Source organism: Zea mays, chromosome 7, assembly GCF_902167145.1.
Source record: "Zea mays cultivar B73 chromosome 7, Zm-B73-REFERENCE-NAM-5.0, whole genome shotgun sequence".
Lineage (NCBI taxonomy): Eukaryota > Viridiplantae > Streptophyta > Magnoliopsida > Poales > Poaceae > Zea > Zea mays.
In genome coordinates, this window is record NC_050102.1 from 168,845,394 (window position 1) to 168,861,279 (window position 15,886).

The 15,886-nt window shown below is 46.6% G+C and overlaps 2 protein-coding genes across 3 annotated transcripts; both read left to right on the top strand.

Moving 5' to 3' along the window:
* The first annotated feature begins 4,843 nt into the window (after positions 1 to 4,843).
* LOC100272599 (Serine/threonine-protein kinase WNK2) lies at positions 4,844 to 7,929 on the top strand. Its single transcript, NM_001147062.2, has 7 exons — positions 4,844 to 5,030; positions 5,143 to 5,180; positions 5,279 to 5,506; positions 5,676 to 5,896; positions 6,005 to 6,162; positions 6,267 to 6,699; positions 6,795 to 7,929. Exons 1-7 carry the CDS (start codon positions 4,950 to 4,952, stop codon positions 7,751 to 7,753), a joined length of 2,118 nt encoding a protein of 705 aa, NP_001140534.2. The 5' UTR covers positions 4,844 to 4,949; the 3' UTR covers positions 7,754 to 7,929.
* Positions 7,930 to 12,168: 4,239 nt separating this feature from the next.
* Positions 12,169 to 15,728, top strand: LOC100277479 (uncharacterized). Of its 2 annotated transcripts, none has more exons than NM_001349004.1 (2): positions 12,169 to 12,578; positions 14,861 to 15,656. In NM_001349004.1, the coding sequence occupies exon 2, from the start codon at positions 14,913 to 14,915 to the stop codon at positions 15,264 to 15,266; it is 354 nt and encodes a 117-aa protein (NP_001335933.1). In that variant the 5' UTR covers positions 12,169 to 12,578; positions 14,861 to 14,912; the 3' UTR covers positions 15,267 to 15,656. The 2 variants fall into 2 exon arrangements, with proteins under 2 accessions (NP_001335933.1, XP_008651240.1); XM_008653018.3 differs by having other exon boundaries at positions 12,307 to 12,492; positions 14,861 to 15,728.
* Positions 15,729 to 15,886: the final 158 nt, after the last annotated feature.

The window sequence follows — 15,886 nt, forward strand, 5'->3', positions numbered from 1 at the left end:
AGACTAATAGCTAGCAAAAGTAGTCGGGTCGGGGGTTGAACGTTCTAGAGAAGAGAGATGGAGATGTCGTGCCACTGCCGCCTTCGCCCTTGGGGAGCAGAAATGCGGCCGTTGGCAGTCGCTAGCTGCGCCTGCGCGCCGTCGTCAACGATCAGAAGTGGCGTGCGATGCGCTGCCTGCGGCGGCGGCCTGTGACTGCCCGTTGTCGGTCGCGCTGCACAAAAGCCGTTCAGAGCTCAGATTATCCGAAACCGAAACGTACTAGCACCTGCAGTACTTCTAAAAAAATGCCGAAGCATCTTTGACTCCTTGTTGTTGTTACACACTTGAAATCGTCATCGCCGCCTACTGGAAAGCATGAAGAGTACGGTACACTCTGTAGGACTGTAGAGAAGTAAGTACTAGTACTGTTCCAATTCCATGGAGACTTGCCGGCAGGCGGCAGGAGAGTTGGCGCGCGCGTGCAGCGGTCGGCGACCAGACCACAACGTCAGGCCAGGCCAGTACGTAGACTGACATGCTGGAGGTGCTGGGGATATCGTACGTGCGTGCGTCCTGCTGATGATCGATTTGTCCCTCTTTTTTGTAGTCAAACATGCTGGAGCGCTAGCTGGGGATATCATACATGCACGTCCATGAGTCCATCCAACCAATCGGCTGCTATATCTCGTAATAGATCAATACAACAGTTTGGTTTTAGTGTCACTACCGTTGCTTTTTTTTTCTTCCCCCACCATTGGGATCTTCAATTCCGTGTTCAGTTCAGTATACTGCTCGATTCTGTCCCTCTTTTTTTAGTCAAACATGTACAAATATCCTCGGTATCCTCCGCTTGCTCTCGCCCTTTTCATGGCACGGGAATCAAATCTGAATCAAACACGGGTCGATCCCACCGCCAAACAGTGGAGTAGAGGCGATCTGGTGCGGCCTCGCCGCTTCCCGCAACCGCAACCCCCATGTGCGGTTTTCTCGTCTGCTTCCCCTGCAGTCAGCCAGCTCTACCCACCACACTGAATTGGCCACCAGTCCACCACACTCCACTCTCCACACCACGCCAAGGCCCACGGCCAGGCCAGCCACCACGTACCCTCGTTCGGAATGGAAACAGTGGGCGAGCGGCGAAAACCATCGTCGTGCTGCTCCACCCGTGCTATCGCGTGCACCGGCGCGGCGGCACACGTACGGGTGGAATGGAAACAGTGGCGATCGTGCTGGTCACATGTCTTGGTCACGCATGGCAGCACGCCTAGTACTCTTTTTTTTTTTTTTTGCCGCTTATCAATGACGAGCAGCAGTCGACAAGCCGCGCCGAGGGGGACGACGGCCGAGCACAACGGCCAAACCGGACCCCGGGTACGGTGGCGCGAGCAAGCACGGAAGGGCCGTACGGATGGGCGAAGCTGATCCCGACCCGCATGGCCCACGCCAGCGTGTGGGCGGCCCACCCATCCCACGCGCACCCGCTGCGCTGGGATGGGGTGGGACGCAGATAGAGCTGCCGAATCCTCCGTGACGAGCGGGTCCCACGTCGACGCGGTGGCGCACGCGACACGTCGTACGCGACGGGGACCGGACGCCTGCCTGGCTGCCTGCCTTTTTCCTGCCTTGTGGAGCCGTCCTCACGTCGGGGAGGCCTGATTATTTTATGCATAGGCTAGGCGCGCGGGTGCCGTCGCCGTACAATCTTAGGGGGGTTCCGTACGGGACGGCGTGTACCGTCCGTCCAGCCCACGGTCGGGTCCACCACGCTCCGGGGCCCGCGGGCAGCGTAGCGTCACTGGCACGGCCACGAGGGGGCCATGTGTGCGTGCGCTGCCCTGCCCTGCCCTGCCATGCTCCGGGCTACCGCAGCGAACACCGCGCGTGGCCTGTGGTTTTCTGCCGCCTGGACGGTCGGGCTCGAATCGGTGTGCTGGCTTGGCTTGTCCTCTCTCTCTCTCTCTCTGTTTCACCAGGCCACTGGTAGAGTGGTAGGTTGAGCTACAACTGCTGGTGTTTATCACTCACAGTCACAGGTTACCGACGACGAGTACATCCTCTTTTGCCGTCAATTAATCTCGAAAACCAGTACAAGTCACGTTCCAACAGTAATCTACCGCTACCGGTAACAAAGAAAAGGCTGCAGGACCCTCTCTCTCTCTCTCACTTCCACAGATAAAACTTGGACGAGATCGTGTGGTTACCCTCCCTCCCTGGAAGCCTGGGCGTTACGTTCGATGGCAGGAAATAAGGCTTGCAGCGACTCCAGTCTCCAGGCGTGCTGAAACTGCCTATCATCATTTTATTTTATAACAGGAAAAAAGGCAGCACCGTAGCTGTATTTATGTATTTATACGTGCACGCGAAAGTGTTTTCAGGATTGATTTATTATATACACTGTTTACAGGTTTCTAAATGATGCAGCATGCCACGTGAAGAGGGTGCGAGGGTAGGGGACACCATGCCATTGCCAAGTTGGCTCAGTCGTCAAAGTGATACGTCAGACCAGAAGAAACTACTCGCCGATTTATTTTTTTTTCTAGTATATGTACATGGCTTTTTTTATGCACTTGGATCTACACTAGATATATATCTAGACATATAATAACATATATTTTTAAAAAAGATAAAAATACCTTATAACTTAAAATAGATAGCGTATTTGTTTTTGTACAGTCTCCAATGGATAACAGTTTGCACTCCCAAAATAAAAGACAAGGAGGAAAAAAAATCTAGTAAGTGTGTCGTCATGTGTTGCCATATAGCATTTTTTTGTGGTGGGTCATTGGATGTTGAGGCGCTACGTTTATAAATTTCTGAAGTTGCCCGTGATTTCGTTGCGGGTTGTTGCGACTTTAATTCGGCTGCGCCTTATATAGTATTTTTTCTCTATGGATTGTAGTTACAACATTTACAGCTGCTGCGATTGCAGGGCAGCCGAAACAGACTAGATATCTGCATTGTGAAACCATATTTTTTATATATACTAATTGATACCGACTCATTGAAGTTGTACTGTTTTTACAAGGTGCTTGATTTTTTTTTTGGACAAAATATACATACAGATCAGGTCTCTACATCTCTCTTCACCATGCATGCATGTAATTGTGATTAGCCTATCACGTTTCAATGATTGATTGGAGGTATCAACCAAAAAGAATCTAAGAAAAAGGGCAAGTTGTAGAACATGGGTCATGGCCTACCCATAGGGGTAATGCTAGTATTTGTCTATTTTTCTTTTCTTTTCTTTATGGATATGAATGGACCACGCCGTGGCACCCCACATGGCCCAAATGTATTTGCTTGGGGAAGCATAGCATTTAGTTGTGTTTCACCATCACAAGGAGCAGGCGAACTAGGGGGGCCTCTCCAACTCAGCACCAGACAAGTTTTTCCTTTGTTTTCTCTCCATCTTGAGCAGATTTTGTACGCAAAGGACAAAGAATCAACAAGAAAAAGTTTCATGATATTAAATGGTTTTTTAATATAACTTTCCTTTAGACCACCGTTCTCGAAAAGTTTGGCCCATAAAATAAAAACTGGTTCGATAGTTTTTCCTACATATTTAAGTCACTGTTGTGTTAGAGTGAGCCGTGTTTTAAATAGCGAACTATTAAAATTGTAGATGATAGCTTTAACCGTTGCCACAACACTATTTAACTAAATAGGAGGCTATAGCGAACGTGAAGTAGATATCTAGGCTAAGAGTATCTCCAGGAGACTAGCCAATAATTCGTTAAATCTAAATTTTAGCTACTTAATAGTGAAATAATTTTTCAACAGACTAGTCATCTAACTCATCAAGCCATCCGGCTCTCCAAATTGACTTCCACTCTATCCAAATTTGCCTAGCCAAGCTAACTTACATGTTTAATAATCTGTTGGAGTGAAATACTACATATAAAATTTAATCTTTAGGTCGTCTTAAAAAGACTAGCCAAATAGCTTGCAAGCCAAATTTTAGCTACCCAACAACGAAATAACTCTCCAACAGACTAGCCATCTGACTCGTTAGACTATCCGACTGTCAAAATTGGCTCTCTCACTAGCCAAACTAGGCTAGCCAAACTAGATAGTTTGTTATAGTGACATGCCCTCATAGATATGCAAATAGAGAGTCAAATAGAAAGTAAAAAATTGAGAGTCGATTGGAGATATTCTTAATGCTATGCCCGCTTTTTTTTTAAAAAAACACCAAGAACCGTTTTCTCATGAATTTATTGCGACCAAATAAAATAAATTCACCTTGAACCTTCAACTTCAATGCAAATGAAGTTATCACGTGCTCACTCTATTCTAGTTTTATAAATCAATTTTTTTGAAACTATTTATCATTTTCACGACCTTATTATTGTGCATCATATTTCTTAGGCTGTCTGCAGCAAATCGAGCATATGATCGTGTAAAATATTGTCCTACACTATAAACTGTCTTATTTATAGTTTTAAATAGAAGATATGACGTGACAGCCTTATGTTTATATATATAATAGTTGGCTTAAAGCGACTAACATCGTTTGATTATTGTTAAGAGTAATTGCAGCTAAGTAGACCATGCCAGAATTGAATAATCATTCAACTGATAACCTACCATCATATCTAGAATCCCATGCTCCCTACCGGCAATATCGGGATTTTAAAATACAGTCAAGTAAATCTGAGTAAAAAAAATCGGTAAAATCACCTGCCTTTTCGGTGGAATCTCACGCGCATCGTTCAATCAGCCTTTCCTTTGCCTCATGTGGTCATGCTCTTCATCCCCATATGCATCCTCTCTCTCTCCCCACACCATGTGTGTGCCCAGATTCCCCTAAATAGGTGTCTCGCCTCTGGCATCAGTCCCCTCTTCCCCTTCCTTCTCCTCGGTCCCTATCCGCTGCTGCGAACAGCAGAAGCTGCGGCACGGAGGTGCGCTCTTCCCGGCGGTGGAGTTGCAGCTGCAGGGGGAAGAAGCGAGCTAGAGCTGCAGGGATGATAAGCGCCAAGTCCAACGCCGCCGTGTACCCGTGCCCGGAGTATGCGGAGGTCGACCCCACCGGCCGGTACGGACGGGTATGGAATCGCCGCTACCACTGGAGCTCCTCCTATGGCGCCGTCTTTTGACCCGTCTGCTCAACAATCCCCTGATCCGTTTCCCTGCATCTTTCCTCTTTCTTTATCGCAGTTCAGCGACGTTCTTGGCAAGGGCGCGTCCAAGATTGTGTAAGATCCGGCGCTGTTCTCGCCAAAGCTGCGTGCTTTCATTTCTCTTGCCGTCCGAGTTGAGTCCCTGATCCGAGGTGCGTGTGCGGGGACTGCAGGTACAAGGCGTTCGACGAGTACCAGGGGATGGAAGTGGCGTGGAACCAGGTGAAGCTGCACGACTTCCTGCAGAGCCCCGAGGACCTGGAGCGGCTCTACTGCGAGATCCACCTCCTCAAGACGCTCAAGCACCGCAACATCATGAAGTTCTACACCTCCTGGGTCGACGTCTCCCGCCGCAACATCAACTTCATCACTGAGATGTTCACCTCCGGCACCCTCCGCCAGTAAGCGACCAACCTGCTCCGTACCTGTAGCGCCTAAAAGTTGTTGCCTTTTCATGTCCGGCTGCAGAGAATCCCCTTTTCCTGGCCAGTCGCGAAAGTTTTTTTCCCCTCTGTGCTTGATTGCTTCTTGGACTGATTGATTGTGGTTACGCGTCTGGTGGTGATCTAGGTACAGGCAGAAACACCGGAGGGTGAACATGTGGGCGGTGAAGCACTGGTGCCGGCAAATCCTCAGCGGCCTGCTGTACCTCCACAGCCACAATCCGCCCATCATCCACCGGGACCTCAAGTGTGACAACATCTTCGTGAACGGCAACCAGGGCGAGGTCAAGATTGGCGACCTCGGCCTCGCCGCCATCCTCCGCAAGTCCCACGCTGTCCACTGCGTGGGTAAGCCATCTGATTAGCTCACTAGCCCGAAATTATGTTGTTTGATCACAACTGGCAATAGCTACTCGGTAATTTAATGGGGCTAGATGTGTCGGATTGGTTGGATAGGTACACCGGAGTTCATGGCACCGGAGGTGTATGAAGAGGAGTACAACGAGCTGGTGGACATCTACTCGTTTGGAATGTGCGTGCTCGAGATGGTCACCTTTGAGTACCCGTACAGCGAGTGTACGCACCCGGTCCAGATCTACAAGAAAGTGATCTCTGTAAGAAGATCCCTGGACCCTATGAGCCATTTGGCAGCAATTGTGATTCTGGTGTGCAGTCTGAAATGATTTTCGTGATTTCAGCTACCTGTTTGATTTGGTAGGGTACTAAGCCAGAAGCTCTGTACAAGGTGAAAGATCCAATGCTGAGGCGCTTTGTCGAGAAGTGCCTAGTATCGTCATCTCAGAGACTGTCAGCAAGAGAACTGCTTGAGGATCCCTTCCTACAGGGCGATGACGTGGCTGTTTCTTTGGATGGTGGAGATTATCATGTACCGACCAAGTACGTACGGCAGCCTTCATATCTAGGGCATACCTATAGCAATGGCTCCATGGTGAGTAATGGATTCTCAGAAAGCATGGATGAGGACGCTCTGAGTGAAGACTGCGAGGATGATGACATGAAAGGCCAAGATGGCATTGACCTGTTCAACGAGAATGAGGATGAACCTCTTGGCAATGTGGACATAACAATCAAAGGGAGAAAGAGTGAGGATGGAGGCATATTCCTCAGATTGCGGATTTCTGATAATGATGGTATGCACAATTTGTAACGCATAAACATCTGAAGTTTGGTCCATATATGAAAACTTATTTTTGATATTTTTGCAAGCTAATTTTTCAAATTGCAGGACGGGTACGCAACATCTATTTTCCTTTCGACGTTGAGGCTGATACCGCACTAAGCGTTGCAACTGAAATGATAGCCGAGCTGGATATAACTGACCATGAAGTTACTCGGATTGCTGACATGATTGATGGTGAGGTCAGTGCATTGGTACCAGATTGGAGGCCTGGTCCGGGCATAGAGGAAGCTCCTGACACTTCATACTGCCATAACTGTGGATCCAACGTCTCATCGTGCGGTTCACTTTACGCCTACATGTCATCAGGCCGTCGAGGTTGCCAATGTGCAGAGCTACATGGGCGGTTTGAAGAGATCACGTTCCAAGCCGATGGAGAGCAGTGTGATTTGCAGGAATCGGCAGGCAGCTCTGACGATGGAGGTGGCCAAACAGAGCATTATGTCAAAAGCAACGAGTCCACTCATGTGAATGGCCTCGTACAGATGGGAAGAAGAGATCTTTCTAATCAGCTTTGCTTCAGTTCATTCCAAGAGCAATCATGTTCATATAACCGTTACGAGAATGACACTAACCATCATGTGAATGGGTTCGACATAAAGCATGAGGTAAAGATCGCCAAGTACAAAGCACGGAAAATGGCACAGTTTAAGAGGGCTATCCATCCATCTCTTGACTTCGACAATGCATATGGAGTAAATAGGGGTAAGCCTTCACTGAACAAGCTGCAATCTTTCCATGTTGGAAAGAACCACAATTTCCGTGTGCCAACCTGTGATCGAAGCCCGGGTAAAGTAAGCACAGACTATCATTCTGACTTGAACAGCCAAGTATTGCAAAGTAGGCACCCCGATCCGGGAGCCCAAAGGGCCCGGCATTGTGAGGTCAATGCAGCTGGGAGCAGCACGGAGTGTATGTTTACAGGGAGGCGCTACTACACCGGAGCTCAGCTGCCGCCGAATCTCCCAAGAACAAAATCTGTACCCCTGAATGCTGTCGACGCCTGAAATGCTTTCTTGCCATGTAAATTTTTATAGAGTGTACATTTGTTTTGGTTCCTTTTGTACCCATTATGAAACATCGTTGTTGGGCAGGAGAGACTGGATGTGGATTCTGGCTGAGCTGTTTGTAAATTTTCCATCTTGTGAATCCAGAGAGGTTAGGCTGTACAAGTGCAATCTACATCATTTGCCTCACTGGGACAACCTGTTTTATCTTCCTTGATATAGGCAAAGAGCCTTTCTTTCACATCTTCGGATTTCTGAGATGCACTGTTGCTAATCAGGCAGAAACAAAGCCAGTGACAGAACCGATCACATGATCAAAAATCATGGAACTCTATCCTTGCCTTGGTACTATATGACACCTATGAAAGGGACACCCACCTGTCCTAGTTGCAGTTAACAGAATACACATCAAATCTGCCTCGAAGGTGCAGACATGCCAGCCTATGCATTTGCACTAATCAATTGGCGCTTTTGCATGGCATGGCCCTGAAGGAACTATAACTAGTCATTAAACTATATAATTGTTAGTGTTTCCGTCTGATAGGGACAGAGTTGCGGTCATGGAAAGCGGGTGATTAAAATGATGATGTGAAGACGAGTCAAAAGTGGCAGTTTTAAGGAACTCCAAAAGGCCGGCTAGAAGTGTTCCGTAGCAATAAGTGCTCCTACTTCTAATCAACCAACTTTTTAAAGGTAGTGCGGATGCTGCCTAGATATATTCAGATAAGATAGGAGTTGAAGCAGTCAAGCACCGAGTGAGTTAGGCTGAGGGTGGTAGGAAGCTGGAAGCGAAAGGTGCAGCACTGCCCTTCCTACAATTGTTGAATAGTTCAGAGGGGAGAAGGGGGGGGGGGGGGGGGGGGGGGGGCGGCTCTCCTGCCTGCTTTGGGCGAGCATCGCACGTTGCCCTGCTGCTTGATTGGGAAACTTCAGCAATAACTGGCCATACAAATTTATTCACAGGATAACAGATTGTCCCTGCAAACCGGAGCTGCTTGATTGTCTGAAAAGAAGAAGAAAAAGGCTACTAGAAGCATGATCTTGAAGAAACAACACCACTTCTTTAATGCGGAGTGACAAGCTGGTCTGGCTCCTCGGTGGCAAAAGCATGTGTGGCCGTGTGGGATAGGAGTAGGGCATGGAAAGGCTATGGCCTTATCCAGAAATGCGGATGAGGAGGTTGCTCTCTTGAGAACCACCAAGATTCCAAGAACCGGATTGTTAGATAGGGGTGGAAAGGATAGAGATGCAGTAGAGTCTATAGTTTTGTTACCTACATCTGCATTGTCCCCAACCAAGCGTTCTTTTCTGGTACGGCAAAAAGACACCATGCTTTGAGAGGATATATACAACGGAGAAGCTCTTCATGCCAGCCGATAGAGCTCTGCAGGTGCAGAGTGCCAGTGTATGTACGTATCTTTCGCGCTTTGTTTCGTCAAAGAGATGAAATTAGCACGAGTTTCCTTTGGCTTCACGAATGTGTTCTAGGCAAAGCTGCGCTGCCGCCGGACCTGATGAAAGGTACGAGGCTGCCTTCTGCAAAGCTGCCTCGTCACTCATCACTTAATCATGAGTTGAAGCGGACCTGCTGAGTGCCGAGTGACGCGATTGGCCGTAAACTTTGGACCTGCACTGTATGTATCGCGACGGTGGCAAATGTGACATCGACGTCTCGCCTAATTCTGTGTAACTCGGCGGCGTGATGCACATGTTCTTGTGTGTGCTGGTGTTTGTTCATGCTCTTCTGTGCTGTGCGTGGTCCGGATCGGATTCGGGGTGTGTAAAGTTCGTTGGTTCGGTAGGAACGGCCAAAGATGGTTAACAGGAAACGTAGCAAGTGTAGTGACCTTGTTTGCAAGAGAAAGAAAATGTTACACTGCTTTTTATTTTATATAGGGTACCTTAAGAGGGAAATATTGTCTGCAATTTTAGACGATGCTTCTATTAGGACGAGAATATAAAGTACTCATAAATAGATTGATGCTTCAATCGACCGTACCCCTCACATATATAGCCGTGGTACATAGTTATTAAGGCGGTAAGACAACATAAGGCCACCGATCCCATTTTATCTTTTAGGAGATAAAGCATAAGATGAGCCGGCACTTTAGTTATATAAGTAAATATAAAAAAAATAATCAAATATTATTTATATATCATTAATTCAAAGTTAATAAACTAGCTATCACTTTTATATGGCCTAGTAGGCCTAATTTAGCCTAGTAGAAGCAGAAAAAAAAGAAAGGAAAGAAGCTCACAATAATCTACGACATTTTGGGACTACATCACTTTTAAAGGGTTTCGTGAATCTCGTGCATAAATGCATAATCTGGATCTTCTCTTTTCCGAGAGGGACTACATCAGAGAGAAAATATTCTACAACATTTTGGGATCGGCAAGACACCTAAGACGTCTAAAAACTGTCAAACCGGAGAGAGATGAAGAATGAGGATAAGGAAAACTAATTTAGACTAAGTTAGTGCTTCTATTAGGGACTCATAAATAGATTGATTTGATTGATTGAGTGATGCTTCAATCGGCCGTACCTATATAGACATGGTGTATGGTTATTAAGACGGTAAGGCGACATAAGACGACCGACCCCCTTTTATCTTTTAGGCGATAAAGGGTAGGACGAGGTAGCACTTTAGCTATATAAGTAAATATAAAAATGATCAAATATTATTTATATGATCAAATATTATTTATATATCATTACTTCAAAGTTAATAAACAAGCTATTACTTTTATATGGCCTAGTAGGCCTAATTTCATACTAGTAGAGCCCAATACAGTTTTAGGTTAAAACACAACAACAAGCTCCTAGCAACTTAGCAGTCGCCTCCCTCTAGCTACATGACTACCTCTCGCCCTACCTCTCCCCACTTCTCTCCTCTCTCCCCATCCACCCGCAGCTCTCCACTCTCTCCCTCCCCCTGCAGCCCTCCTCTCTCACCCTCGGTCCCTCCACCGCCTGAAGATGCGCCGCCTAGAGCCGCGCCACCAGTGGTGAATTGAGCGTCGCCGCTGCGAGGGAGCAGAGCAAGCGCACTGTCGAGGATGTGCCATGCTCGCCCCCCCTCAAAATCCTAACTCCCCAAGGCGTCGCACTGTCGCCCAACAGCGGCTCACCGACGTCCCATCCATGCCCCGCGAACGCCTTACACTCCAGAGCAAGGCGTGTTAGACACCTTAGGTTCCGAGCACGCCTTAGCATCTAAGCGACGCTAAGGTGACACTTCAAGGACGACTTGATAAGCATGGAGTGGTGGCCTAGACCCGTTCCAATGCGCTTCTCAACAGATTTCCGCGTGGTTAGTTGGATAAACATGCGCAGGATAAGGACTCTCGCATGAATTAATGTAATCGCGGACCGTCTGGTTTACAACCGTGGATTGTCGGAGCCACATGAGTGAACCGTCCGACCGCGGCCATGTGCCAAATCTCGCGCTCAACGATTTCGACCAACATGTTATAAAGAAAAAATTAAAATAAATTGGCGATGTAAATTGATGGAGACGATTAGGACATCGATGGTGGAGGGAATGAGAAGATGGTTATATGATATCTTAGCTTTGTAGATGAAGATGAGCTCAAGAAGCTGATGGAGTTTTTGAGCGTGGTGTTTAACCGATGATAACTTGTTAGTTTTAATTGTCTCTAATCTCTACTATATTAAAGCACCAGTTTTCTTCAGCACCTATTGATTTAGCTCCTTCTAACATGTAGAGTTGAGAGTTGACATTGTCGGGTTTCATGCTTTTCCTTCGCAACTCGAAATTTCTACCCGTCGTTACTTTTACAATCAACCCTCATCCCTGACTCGGTCGGATCTATATTTTAACATTTAGTTGATAAAATCTAAAATTATGTATAAATGAAGATTCGAACCATGTTTGTTGGTTCTAAACTCACATTCAAACTCACCTAGCCAACAAAACATATGTCCTTATGTTTTATACTTTATACTCAAATATACATAGAAACCGTCGTCCTTATATTTTATACTTTATACTCAAATATACATAGAAATCGTAACAAGCTACGAGCACTTTGCTAGTTTAAAATAGAGGATTGGTTTGAGAAGGTTTTTTCTGTACGGGGTCCGTTTGTCAAGGCTCTTTTTCAAATGCTTCTTGAACAAGACACGCTTTTTGTGGTTTCGACTCTATTTGAAACAGTCCTTCTCCAGTTCTCCTTCCACACAAATCGTTACTGGACCATAGTTATGCTTGATAAAACTTGGTCTAAAAGTATGCACGCGTAGAGTCTCGAAGAAACTCTTTTTTCAAAAATAAAAATTCTCACATAGCATAGCCATTAGGTTGGGATGGGAAGTTCAAAATGAACCACGATTTCGTGGACATGCCGATCTCGTGGTCACGGTGTGACCGGTTTATTCGCTTGATGCTGTTAGATGGGCCGAGAGCCCGAGATCAAGACTCCCGGAACGGCGACGGGCCAGCATCAGGCTGGGCTTATGTTAGGCTTCACCGTGTGAACCGGCCCAATATCAGAAATCGTTAATGTGCCAACAGCCTCTTGGTATTTCCAGCCTTCCTCCTTCTAGGTTTCCGTCTCGCCGCCGCCGCCAACTTGTCACTCGCTCTCCCTCCTGATCGCTGCCGCCGGTCACTGTTCGCCGCAATGGGCCGCATGTACGGCCCCGGGAAGGGCATGTCCTCGTCGGTGCTGCCCTACGCTCGCGTCGCCCCTGGCTGGGTGTAGAACGCTAGATGGTATCTGTGCTCAGCTATTCATTGAATAGATCTCTCCATTGATCCATCCATTTCTATGTCCATCAAACTAGCCCTAACAGTCCAAGGTTTGCTTAAAACTCTGTTTGTTTTTTTTTATTTTGAGGAATTTAAATATTACTAATAAAATAGACTATTTTTTTAGAATGTGACATTCGAACACTTTCCAAAGTTATCATATAAGCTTATCTTAAATTTATGAGGTGAGATATAGAAATTGATTTTATAGATTTACATGCTATTTTCCGATGTACAACTTATAGTACACTCTTCTACTTGCGCCGCTATAACATAAATGTAGTAGGTAAATATTTCTCTCATATGATTTAGGATAATATATAAATATATTATATATATAAATATTTAAACTTAATTAGTTTTGTCTAAATTATAATTATTAAAATTGAATTCAATTCTAACTAAGCAAACGGGGTCTAAGGAAATTTTTCTTTAAAAATCTTGTCCCAAAATGATTCAAGACTGGTATTTGGTTGATTTAATTTATATCGTGTACATTCTCTGTGAGGGGTACAACTAAGAATATCCAAAATTTATTGTTTTCGGAGTAGTGGTGTGACCATTTCTGTATGGTTGCCTGTTCAACTAATTTTAGATACCAGAACTGTATATAATTTTGTACATAGTGAGCTTTAACGTGAAGTGACCATTTGCATTAGCGTTTTACGAGCTGCTAGAACCTAAGAACTATTGGGTGGGAAGGTTCTCGTGGATGTTTGCTTGTTTTTGGGCTTTTGGCTGGCTTTCATGTTGTAGGCGGTTTTTAAGTTGCAACGTTCATGTTCATTGTTTAGGGCAGCTCTACTTAATTGGGATGTTTGCTTGGTGAAGTATTAGCGGGCATAGGAAAGCTATTATCTCCTTGCTACCAGTCCACTGATGATTCTTGGTGAAATTGCTTTTGAGAATATTGTGACCATAATAATGATTGTTATGGATCTGGAAGCAAACCATCCAATTAGGTATTGTTTGCTTCCGGAGCCGGTTGGGATGAAGTGGCTCTGTTCTAGATATTTTGGTGGAGCCAGATGGTTCAACATTTATGGATAATTTTCCTATTTTAGATACACGAAACCAATCCAAACAACAACAAATTAGAAGTGTAGCGGCTCCGTCCCACAATACTACAGAATCAAACACTACCTTAAGAGTTTGCAGTATTTCGACAACGATGATTATCTCCTTGCTACCAGGTACCCGCTACCCCCAAAGATCCCAAATTGATACACAATCCCTTTAGTCGAACATGTGTAGGGTAGGGTGCATCCAGCCGTAACAGCCAGACATTTCGTGACCAGTTGCTTGCACATATGTTAGTGGTTGCGTATAAGTTTAGTGCGCAGTTATTAGAAAGTATATTAATAATCCCATCCATGAGTGACAATGATTGACCAAATAAAGCATCTGCGCTTTATCATGTGGACGCACCGTTGGCTGCTGCTGGTGGTGCTTTGTAGCGCTGGGAATCGTTGTCCGCATGCGCGGCGCTGGTCAAAATAATGCCCGCATGATTTTTTTTTTGATACAGTTGGATGCTTGATTTGAATTGATCGCGGACATCGCCTGTACTTGCTGTCTGGATTTGATACCACTATTTATAGTCAGTATTATTATTCGCGAAGGGTCTTGGACATGATCCAAAATAGTTGCGGTGTTTGGACTGTTTTGATCACTGCGTCAGTGGTCTCAACTTTGAAGGAGCGAGAAAGAGACTCGTATCTTGGTGAACGATTCATTTCGGTCGGTTGGATAGTTGGTTTGTATGGGGTATCATATATCTCGCTGGATGTGAAGATCAGTTTTTTCTAGGGGAGATGCTGCTCGACATCTCTGTATGTTTTGGACCACTCAACTGCTGTGGCTAACCGTATTAGTCGGGCTTAGTTTATCTTGGATCCTGGCTTGTATGGTTCATCTTATTGGTAGACCATGCTTTTGTACTCGTGTCTGCACATGTTAGCAGAACATGTTTGTACTGCCGAGTCCACAGATCGAGATGCCATCTACTTCTCCCCTTTGCCTCAGACGTGGTATACGACGGAGAACAAATTCACCTTAGACTCTTAGAGCGTACTCGCATGTTCTGGTCAAAGCCGGGCAAGAATTCCTGTTGCCGCAAAGTGCAGGATAAACAAGGACACTTGCCATGTTATTAAATTGAGCACACCACCATTTGTATATGTATAAACCAGAGATCGCCGGACATGTTGCCATGGCGCCGCTCGATCGGACATTATTATTATTATTCTTATTATTGTCGCTGGATCCAACAGCTTCCCGGCCTGCTAATCTACATAAATCGCTTAGACAGTTGGGTGTGTACTGTTTTCAGCATCTCTCACAAAAAAAAGTCTCCGGTTCGACCTCCTGCCTCTGCTGCTCGCATGGCCAGCCTCGTGCACCAGGCGTCCATGCCGGCGATGGCGCCGCCGCCGCCGCCGTGCGACGACGAGTTAGTCCCGCAGGGCTTCAGCTGCTTCGGCCGCTCGCTGTCGCGGGCGTCGTCGTCGAGCCGCCTGGAGTACAGGGCGCTGCAGGGCGAGGAGAAGCGTAACGCCGCGCAGGACGCGCGGTCGGCGCGCGCCAAGCTGCGCTGGAAGGCGGTGGCGCACGAGCTCATGGCCAAGGGCGGCGGCGGCGGCGGCGGCGGCGCGCGGCGGAGGAAGCAGCAGCTGGGGGCCTTCAGCTACGACTCCCGGAGCTACGCGCTCAACTTCGACCAGGGCGCCGACGAGTAGCAGCAGCGTGCTGAGCTCGCTAGCTGCTGCGGGCGGCGGGCCTGCTCCTGCTTGCGGCCGGCTGACCCTACGCGCGGTGCGGATCGGAGCCCGAAACAGCGGGGGTTGCACGTGCGTGCGGTGCGACCCGAAGGAGCAGCCACGAGTGACCGCCCAGCGAGGGAACAATGGCGATCTAATCTACTACCCAAGGAAGAAGCATGGGTTTTACTGTGTAAAGATCTACTGCTCCGTAGTAGAAATCAAGTCCGGTCATTATTGCTCTTTTCTTTTCTTTTCTTTTTTTCATTCAGATGGCACGACCATGTTTGGGCGATTCGTCATGGAATGTTCGCCTCCTCAGAGCAGTTTCATCAAATGTTCAAATGTGAGCCAGGTTGCTTCAAGGACAAAATGAACTTGTTTCTATGAACAACACATAAATATTGAAATATTAATTAATCAGACGGAAATTGAGATTAACTAACGAGGTCTTCAAATATGCCTAGCTGTTACAGCACCTTGGAAAATGAGCATGCAACTTGCGCCTTGAAAAAACTAACCATTCACATAGCCAGTGACATCCTTCTTACCAGTCGAACATGTCAGCTTTGCCTTAATTATTAGTGGTTTTTTTTCTC